Source organism: Lytechinus pictus, chromosome 12 (genome assembly GCF_037042905.1).
Source record: "Lytechinus pictus isolate F3 Inbred chromosome 12, Lp3.0, whole genome shotgun sequence".
Lineage (NCBI taxonomy): Eukaryota > Metazoa > Echinodermata > Echinoidea > Temnopleuroida > Toxopneustidae > Lytechinus > Lytechinus pictus.
This window is the reverse complement of record NC_087256.1, coordinates 2,345,350-2,359,958: the sequence shown is the minus strand read 5'-3', so window position 1 is coordinate 2,359,958 and position 14,609 is coordinate 2,345,350. Positions and strand designations below refer to the sequence as shown.

The following is a 14,609-nucleotide window of genomic DNA, read 5'->3' as shown; positions in this document are numbered from 1 at the left end:
CACATTTCACCAGTTTTCCTTTTCTTTCTTTGATCCTTTTGTTTCTTGGTCGTGAAACTTTTTTGGAGTCCACGGCTCCCAACTATCTCTCTGTCATAATAGGCTTTATTAAAAAAAAAAATCAACCAACAGACGTCAGCGCCGACGCGACATTAGTATACATCTCTATGACTCATACCCATGTTGTAAACCGAAACAAAACTGCGACCAGGGGGGCGTTTCATGAAAGGACTTGTCGGACGTTTTATCCGACAAGTCCCATTTTATCCGACAGTTACAATAGGAACAGTGCCTCTCTGCCAATCAAAATCATGGAAAGATGTCAGATCTGACAACTTGTCGGATGAAAATATTGATGAAACGCTCCCCATGAAACGCTCCCCAGGGGAGCGTTTCATCAATATTTTCATCCGACAAGTTGTCAGATCTGACATCTTTCTCTGATGTTGATTGGCTGAGAGGTACTGTTACTATGGTAACTGTCGGATAAAATGGGACTTGTCTGATAAAACGTCCGACAAGTCCTTTCATGAAACGCCCCCCCCCGGTCAAAATACCACTGTGTGCCTATCATGGTGCCTATGCAGTGCCTATGATATATGCACGGCACGGACTATGTATGTAACCAAGGAGGGAGGGGGTTTGCGCTCCCCATAGAAACCGGATTGTATACAGCGCGACAACGCGACCACCACTGCACTGACTGGAGCTGCACTTACTCACCGCTGGCTACTTAGCATTTCACTGTTTTGAAGTCGAAATACAACACTTTCCGATATATCGTAAGTATTTCTGTTCGTTTTATGGCATATCTCTTTATGTTCTTGAAGTGTGCTATCGTTTCATTATCACTATTATATCAGGGAAAACTTTGATAGCTTTCAAAACTGCACGAAAGATTCCAAACGTTACCCCAATCGTTGTACAGTACCACGGTATAGCCCCTTGTAGTATCTTTGGTATTAGCAGGTGGATTGTTCCCTCTGCGTTGCGTATTGTTTACCGGTAACTCTCTGCCGGGATTGTCATTCCTTAACCTTCTGTGGGATTGCGGTCTCGTTGTTGACTGCTTTAACAGGTTCGAGACTTCGAGTTGAAATAACATTATTTTGACTAGGAATCTTGAGCAAGTTTAACAGGTCAGGCATTCCATGACACATAAATATGTTGGATGAAACAGAAATAAGGGCACATGCCAACAATTAATTTTTATTTGTATGTGACCTAGACTATCTAATAAATATTATTTCTTAATTTTTTGTTTAATTTCTTGATGGTAATACTTGAAATGTACATATTAGAAGCAGATGTGATGAATATCTGTAACCAAATGGTGTGATTTTAATTTTCTATAAAAATATTGAATTAAATTTTTTTCTATAAAATCTTGAAATAAAACCTTTGGATTAATTTGCTTAGCAAATAATCTTAACTCGAGTATCTTGAACCATTTATGCCTCAATTTTTTTCATATTTAACAATACTGTTCCCGTTTCAATCTCCAGTCTTTTTTTCTAATTTGTATTTTTAATAACTTCAAAATTTATTGTTTCGATATGCTTCTTTCTTTTCCTGCAGGATTGACATTCGACTGCGAAAAAAAAGAAATATTTGACGAAACGGGCCTAAAAATGCCAAAGTCAAGAGCTCATGCACCTTCTACTGCAGAGGATGGAATTTGGGTAAGATAAACTTATATAATCAAAATGTCTTTTCTTTCTCCCTTTCTCTTCTGTCTACTTTTTCCCCTTCCTCTGCTCTTTATCCTTCTACTTCTTCTTCTCCTATGAATTCTGTGTGATTATACTTTGAGAAATTGTGCTATATATTTTTTTTTAACTCTTCTAATAATTGAAATATTACTTTTTTGCTTACAGTTCCAAACTCGAGGCTGGTCAACAAAGAGCGAGATGAGAAACACAGGTACTACAACAGGACTTATGCTGAGTACAAAGTTCCATCCAGAAGGCTCTTCTCAACCTCCCCCACCAGCATATAATGAATTAGCAGAGGTATGTAAAACTTATGGTGTTCTCTACAAATCAAATCAAACTGTTGTGATAAAGGTTATTCATAGTGATTTATGGACCAAACATTGTTACTCTTTCCAATTGGTACAGTATGAGCACCAGCATAATAATTTTTTTGTGGGGGGAGGGGGGGGGGGGAATGAATTATCTTTGTATGGAAATTAATTAAACATTGGTGATGGAGAGTACATAACAAAACAGAAGTTTGCAAATTTACCTTGATAATCATTTACAATATTTTTGCCTTGAGATATTTTAAAAATTCATTTTGAAATTCTTTAAGTGCATCGATTCGGAATATTATTGTCATTGTGGTAAAGACTTTCTTTTAAGTGGTTTCTGTGTACCAGTATATAACATATATTGTTAATGATTTGTTTGCAATTCTTTCACAGAAGACCTACATACATGAGAACCCATTCTCAATGCATGACAACAGAAACTCATTCCAGGATCATGGTGTATATTTTGGGCATGTAAGTACATATACCTAACATGGATTCAAAATGTGAAAAATATCACTGAATTTATTTTATTTATCCTTTAAATGTAAAAAAAAAGAAGAAATGTTTATTAAAACCCCAAAGTGGAGGAAAGTTTTATATTATTTTCATGAAACACTATTTGATATCAGCTACTGAATCCTAGTATCTGTTTGACTCAGAACAGATTTTATGAAACAATCCCATAGTCTGATTATATCAAGGAGATTCTATGACTGGAGTTCCAACAGTCAACAAATTTATTCAAGCAGCTGTTCATTTCTAAAGAAGCACAAAAGAAAGAACGGCAATAAGGTCCCTTTTGATGTCCAGCTTCGAAGCCGCCAGTTTCATTGAAGAAATCCGAGGGGTGAAATTTTACGAATATTCATTTGTATCGATTTTCCATCTTTCATATTAATAACCAAACTGAAATTTGAATGCATGACAAGACATCAATAACCAAGCACTATTACGACGAGATATTTGCCCAGATTATATTAATTAACCTTTAATTAGTGAAAAAAGAAAATTGACCTCTACTGAAACCAGATTTTAACACTTTTCCGATCGTTTGCGGAGAATGAAAATTTCAAATGTGGTTGGTGGAATATTGTTGTTCATTAATGTATATGTCAGATGAGTGCCCGCACATGCCCAGTCGAGCAAATTTGAGTCATATTTCAGGACATATTGCATAGTTTATTTTCGCATGCCTCTGAATTATGTACTACACATATAACCAGACCAAGATGCGGCGAAAAAGAATATTTCCCTTTCTGTATGACCTATAGCTGCGAATTCATGCGGGAATCATTTGTCTACACAATTGCAAGAGATGTTGAGCAAAGTGCATGCCTGACATACTTTCTGCTGGCGGCTTCAAAGCTTGTTCAAAGGGATTTTGTTTGCTGTTACTCCATCTCATTTAAACCTCCTTGATTATATCATGATAGCTCGTCTGGTACCCCATGCTTTCCTATTGTACAGCTAATTCATTAATATGTGTTTGGCCCTTGAAAACGTCATCATTCAAGAGTAGACACACTATAAATAATGAAGGAGCAGGGAGGAACATACACACATAGAGTGAGGAAATAATTGCCAACAGATAAACACTGATTTGACTTATTAATTTCAATTTTCTCAAAAACGCAGGGCCTTGGAAAGAAGTTAGAGCATGGCTCGAAAAGACAGCACAACTCTGAAGACTTTGTGACGTGGAAGTCACCAGACCGGCTCTACAAGACAGATTATCAAGCTGAATACCAAGGCAAACCAACTAAGAACCCACCTACGACTAGGAGATTCACAAGGAAATATCCTGAACCTGATCAAGGGTTAATAGAACTTCCTACCTCCACCACACATACCTTTGAACCTCCCAAGGTACCCTATGCTACACCAACACAGGTGCTTGTTTCAAGTAAAGAACCACACCTGAAACCTAACCCTTGGAAATATTCATACAAAGCCTATGTCAGATAGGTTCCAGAACTCACTATGTGACTACCCAAGCTTTCGTAGAGGCAAATATAACTGCAGTGAAAGAGCTTTGGTGCTCCTGTGGACATCAACAGATTTCAGACTGTACTGTGGTCTCCTGCAGTCAAGGACCTTCAACGTTTCTGCTGATGTCAAATGCTTTTTTGAAATGACATGGCTATGCCAACTGCTACAGAGGCAACTCACTACAAAGAGCTTGGATGCTCCAGCGATTGCCAATTGTTCAAGGACTAATTAGCACTCTATAGCATTTGATTCCTGGAGCCTACATATATCAGTACAACAGTTTCCTCACTCCATGTCAGCTGCGAGGTCCACCTAGAACTCATCTGAGCAATAAGTAACAGGACCTACTTGTAGTTGTGCAGGTCATCCAGTGTAGAGAATGGAAGATGTGCTTTTCTCTCTCTGTTTCATGTTCTTGTGTGTGCAAGGCAAATTTTGATATGCATCAATCAAAGTGATATTGGCTATGCAAAATGATGTGATGATTGTGTGCTCCCAATTTGTATGCAGGGTGAACAATTTTTAAAAGATTTACTAATGCTTGCCTGTACGTGGTTGATATACGGTAAATGAAAAGATATGGAGATCAAATTAAAATTTATTTTGCCTACAGATTTGTCTACCAAATCATGTGGTTGCTATTAAGTTTTCCTCATAGTTTCAATCGCATATATGTAAATTGCTCATCAACTTCAGAGATGCAAACTATAAACCATAGTAATTACCAAATAGAGCAGAATTATACAATACATCTACCTTACATTGAAAGATGGACTAATATGAAAGGTTATTCAAACTTAATTCAATATTGCTATATAATTGCTTTTAGCCTCATGTCTGATTAGGCATTGTGTTTTTTTTTTAGGATTTATTAATCTACAGTTAGTGATGTTAAGAAATTCCATGTTAATCAATTCTGCACTTTCTTGCCATATTTGAGGGGTTTTGAAAGCAACTTGAAGTTACACAGAAAATCAAAGGATTTGTATTTTGGGGGATGGATACATACAAGTACAAGATAATTGTCTCACAGAAAACAGTTTTTATTCATGTCAGGTGATAGTCTTCCATCGTACTTTGTAAGGTTGTTGGATTACCCAGTTTCAGAGACTGGCTTTATACTGAAGGGAAAAAAACCCACCAAATGTTTATGTATTATATTGAAATGAATACTTTGATATAATACAGTATATTGCTGACAAAATTGTAAACTTTCCAGCATCAAGAAATGTTAGCAGAGGGGAGTTTAAGAACTCATTTAGGTTTATAAGGGTATTGCCCAAATTTACAGAAATAAGTTTTCAGTGATATCAAATCTTCCAGAAAGGAATTAATTAATTTCTCCTTATCAATTTGACAAACAACGTCTATCCATATTATAAATGAAATTTTATTGTTTTTGTCTATGTTGACCATAATTGGCTATAAAGTGGAAGTACATTTTTACACCAGAAAAAGCAAAGCATGATGATATCTTTACAGGTGTGTCTTACAAGTTCAGTTTAATCGACATGTAAATCAGATAGATTTCTGTGGTCTATAGAGATTTGACTTTGGCAATTTAAACTTTGTGTGTGACCGCCCATGCCCTTCATATAGAAATTTTACATGTCAGAGCTTAAATTAGCTTTGGTAAAGATTCAATAATGTTAATCATCCAACATTCATATCTTGCAAATGTTAAGTGATTGCTAAATCTTTATTTTTTTCATCCTTTGTTTCCTTGTGGAGATTTTAATTTTACATGTATTTATGTACTGCCGTCCATCTGATATATATTTTTTTAAATTGCCTTTTGAATATTCCTGGTTGGAATCCCATTCAAAATGAATTTTCATGTGAAATTATGAAGTTCATCTTAAAAATATGATATTCATGTATTCATACCGTTCATATGACAAGATACATTCATGAAATGTAGACTTATAGTAATAAACTTGAATTGGTCAACATTTTTTTTTATTGGGGGGGGGGGGGAGTGTACCCAAACTTAGGAAAGTCGTTAAAATGTATTAACTTTCTTGTCCTCAATCTTATTTTCAAGGAAATGTTATCTTCTGTATTTGTTTTACTTTATTTTATTAATTAATATCATCTCAATGTTTGGATGGACTTTGTTTGAAATGCCAGAGGAGACATTACCATTATCAGAGATTGCTAATTCTATGTGCTCTGTAAAATTTGTAATGCAATAATTAAGATTATGTTCAGAAAAAAAAATAAAGGATCAGTCTGTTTTAGATATTGAAGTTCATAAATATATTTTTTACAAATAACTTTTGTAACAGTATTTCATCAGTATTCAAATTGCAAGTTACAACAATATACTATAGAGTACCAAAATGGGATGTTCTCAATTTCTGCATTTCAGCATTTTCATGACCATCTAATTCCGGTAAAACATGATGAAAAACCTCCACCCTTCAAATTTGAAATGAAGCAGTTAATTGGGGCAAAATTTATAGCTTAATGAATACCTAATAAGACCCACTGAAGAAGAGTAAATTTGCCTGGTTCATAACTAATTGGGACCAGGATAATTCTTTTACATTGAATTCAATGGGGCTGAGTGGGTATTTCACATGGCCACATCTTTGGCTCCTCTGGGCTGATTTCCACCAAATTTGAGTTGTGGATGTTTTTTTTTTTTCAATCATGCTCTGCAGAGATATAGTATTAACTCACTAAAATGCAAAAAAAAAGGTTTTGTGACATCATCACTTTGGTACTCAATACACTGAACAAATTATAAAGTTTCCAATTTTACAGTTGTCCTTGTTTTGATATGATTCATAAATGAAGTTGTTTGTGAATTAATTATGTATTATATACATACACATGTAGTAATAAAATATAAAATACAAAACATCAATAATTCTTCCTTGGTTCATTTGTTTGTTGTTTTTCATGTTGAACCGTCTAAATGAGTAGACTTGTCTTCAAGGAATGAAGAGATATATTCACGCATATATGCATAACAAATTTAACGTATTCATAGAAGCATATTCAATACCGGTAATAATAATATACAGAATTTATAAAGCACTTTTTACGAAAGTTTCAGAGCGCTAAGAAAACAAAATCAAAGAAATAAGAATATACAAGATATCTTGGGAAAAGAACAAAAAATATGAAAGTGAAAATATGAAAATTAATTAGACATACAAATATAAAGATGATCAGAAAATATGCAACTTAAATACAAAGGCCCGATGTGTGAGTAAATTCAAATAATCCTAATAATTAAGAACATAATGCTACTAAAAAAAAAAACAATAAGAGGGGTATAATTTCATACAAAACGCAATGGAAAAGAATAATAGCTCCATAGTTGTATTTTCATCATGTAAATATACTTTAAAGGCCCAGACGGAGCTAAAAGTAAAATTGACGAATGGAAATTTTGCTAGCTACAAAGCACAACAATTTAAGTTTCAAACATCAATCATTTGCAGACTAGTATTTTGCTTGTGAAACACTCAGTTTCAAAATAAGCTTTATTATGCTTCTCCACAGCCTAACTTACATGATGCCATGTGTCAGGTGGGTTGTGATTACATAGGATTTTTTTCTTCTCAAAACACAGTGAGCTTAGAACTGATATTTGCATTTTTAATAACATGAATAACAATTTGCACAGCTTACAAAATACCTGATACCTAAAAAGACGATAAAACAAATAGTTAAGGGCACTTCTGAATTTGCAATAACAAACTGATATGGGTCCAAACTATGATTTGTGACCAAATCTTGCATACAAATTGTCAATTACTAAATGATTGAAGTCTACTAAGAACTTTGATCATTCTACAGCAAACTCAATCTGTAATAAATCATCATTAATTCCTGCGACAATAACATCCTTGCTTGTAACTGGTCCGACACCAGAGGGAGTCCCGGTCAATACGAGGTCACCGACCTCTAGCTTCATGTACTGACTGATAAAACTCAGTAAGGTTGGTACACGGAATATCATGTCTTGAGTATTCCCATCCTGTTTCATTTCTCCATTGACCTTTAACCACAGCCTAACATCATCAACATTACTGATCTCTGAAGAGTCTAGGAAACCACCAACTGGACAGGAAGTATCGAAACCTTTGGCAAGGCTCCATGGATGACCTTTAGACTTGAGGTCACTTTGTAGTTTCCTTTCAGTCATGTCCAGGGCGAGGGTGTACCCACCAACATGCTCCATGGCAGAGGATTCTGGGATATTGCTACCTGATTTGCCGATCACGACACCAAGCTCTACTTCATGGTGTATCTCTGTACAATTTGGAGGTAGCTATGAGTAAAAAAAATAAAAGGAAATACATTAAATTATATCTCCTTCAATTTGTAACTTCGATAGTTTTCATAAAATTTTGATGGAAACAGTTTTGAATTTGCAGGTACTATACTTTCATCATTGATTATACCCTCTCTTGGAAATGTATTGAAACAAAATTTAAACTGAACAATGACACAATTGCAAAAACAAAGTTGTTCAATATGTTTAGGCAAACTATCAAAGAATCTGTAAATGGTTATCTGATTAATTCGAAATTCAGAGATAGAAAATTAACTATCAAGATTGTACCACTTGTCCACTGTTTCACATATATATATAAAACTAAATTAGATTTTCGCAATATCTTGTACTTATCATAATTGTCTCTCATAATAAATATTATTTTGTATAGGCCTTATTACTAGTATTACTTTTAGTTGAGAAAAAAGCATTGAAAGAGGGAAAAAGGAGCACAGCAAAACAGATATGAAAGTCCATAATTTATTTATTAAAAAAAATTGGTTGATAATTGAAATACCAATTACCCCCTAAAATATTTAAAAAATAATTTCCACCACTGCAAATTCAGAGATACAACTATCTTATTGAAAACATGCAACGTCTTATCAACATGATAATTTGGTGTTTCCATGGATAACCATTCAAATTGAATTGAAACTGCTACTCTTAATTTATTAACAAGAAGCCCTTTATTAATCTGCCTTGAGGAAGGGAAAAGTACTGGGCAATTCCATAAAATGATCAACCTTTTTGTACATCCGACCCCCATTTTTCAAAAATTTTACTTCACTTTTAACACTGACCAAGTCATGGTCCTTTGAGAAACTTATGTACAGACTGTCAAAAAAAAAAAAAAAATCAGAGACAGAAAATGTCATGAAGGTCCCACATATAGGGGGTTGGACGTACATATTTTATGGAATTGCCCTACTTGTTCTACCTTTTGCTCATGTCTTGCTACTGACCGGATGGATGAATGAATTGAAAACAGAACAGATAAACATGACATACCTTGATGTTACCTTGCCCCTGTTGAAGGTATGCTGATGTTGGTTTTAAGAAGATCAAAGGCTTGGTAGGAACCTTATTACCCAACTCTGCTGCATGCTCTCTGTCAAGATAATTGAAAACAATTACCAAACATTGGCGGTAGAAGCCAACAAATTTAGGGGGGCCACCAAATTTTTTATTTTTTGACAAACCAAAAAAAAAAAAAAGGTTATCAACAAAAAATTTAGAATTAAAGGGGGGGGGGGCCACCAACATTTTTGGACAAGCAAAAAAAAAAAAAAAGGTTATCAACAAATAAATTAGGGGGGATCGTCCCCCCACCTCAAATTTAGGGGGGACAGGTCCCCCATTTCCGCCGCCTATGTTACCAAATACACCCTAAATTGGAAAAATTGTTTTGATTTGATGGAGTCATTGATAAAAATGACAAAATCTAGATCAAAACATCAATCACTGAATGATTGGTGGTTTCGGATATGGTCAAGAGTAAAAGTGCTCTCAATTGTTATATGTTCATTCTATTGTGTAATTTATTTGCTCTGTAAATTTCGACTGTATTTGATGTTTGGTAAATTTTGATTGTATTTGATGTTTTTATTGAGATTATGAAATAAATGAATTGAAAAAAGAACACATTGATCAAACATTTTGTAAAAGAAAAGGCTGATTTTGATCATCATTTTGTCAAAACACAAGTATTATGCCATTTTTTGCAAGATTAAATTTACCATATGCTGATGGGAATTTTTTCAGTTATTTCTTGCAATATTATTATTATTTCTAGCTAATAATTTCACACTCCAAATAGTAACATCAATTCCAGGTTTTGTTCATTCTTTTCATAAATAGTTTAGATTAATTACTTTTTAAAAATATCTTATAATGATTTCAGAGCAATATTTTCAACAAGTCAATGTCTATCAAACTTAAAGGTCAAGTACACCCAAGAAAAATGTTGATTTGAATAAATAGAAAAAAATCAAACTAGCACAACACTGAAAATTTCATCAAAATCGGATGTAAAATAAGATAGTTATGACATTTTAAGGTTTCGATTATTTTCACAAAACAGTGATATGCACAACTGAGTGAATTGCAAATGAGATAGTCGATGATGTCCTTCACTCATCATTTCTTTTTTTTTGTTTGTTTGAAATATACAATATTTCATTTTTTACAAATTTGACAATAAGGACCAACTTGACTGAACCCTAGAGTATTAAGCAATGCTAATTCCACATGTTTAGGGAGGAATTAATTGTTGTTTCACTTGGCAATGAGGAGAAAATTAGAATATTTCATATAATAAAATACAAAAATAGTGAGTGAATGACGTCATCAGTCTCATTTGCATACAGACCAGGATGTGCATATACATGTAACTGTTTTGTGAAATTAAGTGAAAGTTTAAAATGTCATAACTTTCTTATTTTACATCCAATTTTGATGAAATTTTAATTGTTATACTTGTTGGAATTTTCTCTTTTTATTCAAATCAACTCTTTGTTGGAGTGGAGTTGTCCTTTAATTGTGCACAGTTCAGACGATGTGCACAGTAAAGAGAAGGGAAGACAGGTGAAAGAGGGGGAAGAGGAGGGATGATTTAAAGTACACTTTTTTCACACTTAAAAGTTACTACTGTGTGTCTCTCCATAGTCCATGTTTGCAATTGCTGACCAAACCTTGTAGTAGGCCTACCTTGTGTTCCTCACTTCTGCCAATGCAGAATCGCCCCTCACCAGTCATAAATAACTTGCATTATTGTAAATGTGACTATGGCTATGCTGCCATGCTAAATTAAAATAATCATAAAATCCTGACATAGTTGACAGTGACGCACTGGGTCCAAGCTTAGCTTAGCCAGGACTCTGGGACCGTTTCTCAACACCGTCATAAGTCTAACTTCTTGACTAAATCGGAGATAGTGAGCTACTTGTCCACTAACCGTTTCACGAAGCCCTCTTTGCCAAGATCGGGTACAACAACCTCACTAAATATTTATGACACCTCCGATCCTGTCATAACTTTTTTCTTTGTGATGAAGTGGCATCACGTGGGTAGACTATGACATGCAAAAGTGCCTAGAAATTTGAAAATTATAATCTTATGTAATCAATCATAGGGGTTGAAATTACATTACAAAAAAAGTGGTATAATGCATTCAATGATAATTGTAATACAAAGAAACTATAAAAACTGTTGGTAAAACACCACAAAACCATTCATTTTCATATAGTAAAATAATTTAATCGATAAAGATTCTACCATGTCAGGCCATCCATAACTGGACTCGTATTTGTCGTTTTCAGACCCCTATTAACATTTGGATAATTTCTCTTGACTTTATGCATAGAATTTGTCAAATCGTATGTTTCGGTATCAAAGATTAAAAAAGTTTATGTTCAACTATATTTTGATGTTTGGAATCATAAAAGACTGTATAATTATCATCATTTTACAAAGAAACCCGTTATGGTTTACTTTCATAAACTCTTAAAATTGGATATCCGGGGGTATCCATCTCAACGTCCACATGTGATTTTTTAGTCATGAAATGAATTATTCTTAATCTAATTTTCTCAGCAATTGAATGCTCCAATCTTCATGGTCTAAGTATGTATGATGCATAATTTACCTGTGTTATTACTATTTTGAAAGATGTATTTCCCAATTCATCACAATTTTGTCATAATTTTTCTTTTTGAAAATTATGCTATTTTGTGACTATGGCTACGTCGTCTGCTCTTTTTACCGATAGTATCGATATCAAGGTATTCTAGTTAGGAAGCCTTTCGTGAAACAGGTTTAGTGAGATTGGAACTAACTCTGTGGTTGGTGCCGTGGATAAAGATATGACCAACTTGTCCAGGTGTTGACAAACGGGCCCCAGGACTCAGGAGCCCGGAGGCTCCTATGCTATGAGTATGAGTCCTAATTTCTAACTCAGTTACAGAGTAAAAGTCAATCACTAACGGGAGTTTACTCTCCGATTAGTGAATGATTTGTACTCTCTACTCTAGGAGCCTCCTTGCTAACTAGTATAGTGAGTGATTGTATTACCGACCGGCCTTGTATTACCGAACGCTCGCATCATACGCATCAGAAAAAAAATTCATACATTCAAAATTTCGCAACATTCAAAATTTCGCAACATCCTTCCAAAAGACCAAAGAGAACTTGAATAGAAAGATGATGAAAAATGGTCAAAAACACATTTTCAAAGTCTTAATATTCTAAAAACAATAAAATATGGTCAAAACTTTTCCCATAGAAAACACACGTTCGGTAATACGATACCATTTTCAAGTGACCAAAATATTTCACATGCGAAGAGGGGTCCGATTGGAAGCAAAAATCGTAAAAAGGAAAAACGATTTCGGCAAAAATTTTACATATTTATATTTTGTAGGTAATTGTGTATTTATTGTGAAAGTTTGGTGAATTTTATGAGAATAATGTGCTTGATATGATTGAATTCATGAAAAGTGTTCGGTAATACGATCCACTACCATAACTGAGTTACTGTTAGGGCATAAGCCCACAGAAATATACAATTCGTTGCATAAGCCCCACTGCACTGTCTGCAGCAAAAAAAGTTTCAGTATGTGGGACTACGCTACGCCGCCTACGACATGAAGTTTGCATTCATTAATTCAGGTACCGTAGATCGATTCCAAAACAATTACTTACGCATAATTTCTGCCAATACAAACTATCTTCTTTCCAAAGTTTGCAAAATTGCTCAGCGGTTCTTTGTTGGAAGACATTTTACGGATGGTTGTCATTAAAAGTCTCTGGATTTGCATCATTGATGGCGATTTTTTAAAACTCCTCAAAGTCGACACATTCCTCTCGCACGTGCGCACGTGTGCACGTGACTGCATCATCTAGTAAACAACAAGATTTGACACACCCCCTTTCATGCTTTATGTTCATCCACGAAGCTGCGAGGCTTTTTTTTTTCGAAGGATCTTTTGACTTCATTTTACCCCTTTCAGATTAAAGATGCCAAAGTAAAGTACAATACACTGAAGTTTACGAGGAAGACTCCCCAATCCACAAAATAAGCCGTAGTAAAGAGCTCTTTGGGGTCTTTTCATTTTTCCATAGAACCACTAGCGTACCTACGGGGGGGGGGGGCAGGGGGGGCACTCTGCCCCCCCTGACGAGATTTTGAAGATCTTTTTTTTTTTTTTTTTTTTTTTTTTTTTGCTTGTCAAATTTTTTCTGGTACGAAAATCTTTATTTTGTATTGATGACCCCTTTTTTTTTTTTTTTTTTTGTTTGCTTGTCAAATTTTTGGGCGGCCAATTTTGCCCCCCCTGTGAAAAATCCTAGGTACGCCATAGAACCTATAAATCTTTGATTCCAATATTTTTCCATTTCATTTGCATTAATTAAGGTTTCATTAACAATTGTTATTTTTCATTTCATCTTCCTCCTTGCAGATATTAATCGGCCCTCTCCCGATTATGCAGGCATTCAACCTGCCTGTTTTTTATTTATTAAAGGTCCCTTATTCTTGCATATAGCTCCCCTCTTCTCCTTTAGAATATATAACTGAGCTAACCGGGCTTGCCCTTTCAAAAATCAGTGAATGTAGCAGCAAGCAGGAGGCACCAGGCCCGGCCACCAGGATGTAGCTACTAGGAATTCAAGTGGGTGATGCAAAACTGTACTTGTTCTGTAAATTATGTACCCTTTTGCATTAACTTAAGATCTCTTGTTGAATTTATTTACATTTACCCAGTATATTTCAGTTTTTCTAGAGCCATATTTAGACAGTGCGCTCAATAAGACATCACTATCTATTATTATTGCATGTATTTCTATATCATATTTCACCCTCATTTCTGATCATTTTCAAAGTTAAACTTTTGTAAAGCTCACTTGCTACCCTTCTTGCATTGGTATAGGTTAAGTTCTACTCAGTGTTTATTAATCTCTCTTACTGAACTTTTTTTTACAAGATGCTATTGAACATCCTCATAGGTATAGCTACACGTTTTGTTTGTATTCCCTCTTATGTTCTGTCCCCTCCTATCGTTCACCCTGCTCTTTCTTTGTGTGCTTTTATCTTTTAATTATCTCTTCGCCCTCATTTATCTTCTCTCTTTTAATCATTCAACCCTAAAAAGACTGGGGACAAATTTGGCTCCCTAAACATTTTTGTGGAATTTTATGCCAAAAATTAACAAATATATGATTATTTTTCCTAATACTGATCAACAGTGGTGTTTTTGGTAGAAAAAAAAGGTGGATTACAATCACAGGTGACAA

The 14,609-nt window shown here is 34.6% G+C and overlaps 2 protein-coding genes across 2 annotated transcripts; one reads left to right on the top strand and one right to left on the bottom strand.

Moving 5' to 3' along the window:
* The first annotated feature begins 362 nt into the window (after positions 1-362).
* Positions 363-5,150, top strand: LOC129273350 (testis-expressed protein 36-like). Its single transcript, XM_054910373.2, has 5 exons — positions 363-782; positions 1,579-1,682; positions 1,878-2,012; positions 2,426-2,506; positions 3,671-5,150. The coding sequence occupies exons 2-5, from the start codon at positions 1,632-1,634 to the stop codon at positions 3,998-4,000; spliced, it is 597 nt and encodes a 198-aa protein (XP_054766348.2). The 5' UTR covers positions 363-782; positions 1,579-1,631; the 3' UTR covers positions 4,001-5,150.
* An 842-nt stretch (positions 5,151-5,992) lies between these two features.
* On the bottom strand, positions 5,993-13,187 carry LOC129273352 (acylpyruvase FAHD1, mitochondrial-like). The gene is made up of 3 exons (XM_054910376.2): positions 13,020-13,187; positions 9,330-9,429; positions 5,993-8,312 (listed from the first exon to the last, which is right to left on the bottom strand). Exons 1-3 carry the CDS (start codon positions 13,136-13,138, stop codon positions 7,827-7,829), a joined length of 705 nt encoding a protein of 234 aa, XP_054766351.2. The 5' UTR covers positions 13,139-13,187; the 3' UTR covers positions 5,993-7,826.
* Positions 13,188-14,609: the final 1,422 nt, after the last annotated feature.

Excerpts from the sequence above, each read along its gene's own strand:
- LOC129273350 (XM_054910373.2), top strand. The coding sequence starts at position 1,632 with ATGCCAAAGTCAAGAGCTCATGCACCTTCTACTGCAGAGGATGGAATT. Across the intron at positions 1,683-1,877 it reads CTGCAGAGGATGGAATTTGG|TTCCAAACTCGAGGCTGGTC; the intron begins GTAAGATAAACT and ends TTTTGCTTACAG. Across the intron at positions 2,013-2,425 it reads CATATAATGAATTAGCAGAG|AAGACCTACATACATGAGAA; the intron begins GTATGTAAAACT and ends ATTCTTTCACAG.
- LOC129273352 (XM_054910376.2), bottom strand. The coding sequence starts at position 13,138 with ATGATGCAAATCCAGAGACTTTTAATGACAACCATCCGTAAAATGTCT. Across the intron at positions 9,430-13,019 it reads TGTATTGGCAGAAATTATGC|AGAGCATGCAGCAGAGTTGG; the intron begins GTAAGTAATTGT and ends TTATCTTGACAG. Across the intron at positions 8,313-9,329 it reads AGGGGCAAGGTAACATCAAG|CTACCTCCAAATTGTACAGA; the intron begins GTATGTCATGTT and ends TTTTACTCATAG.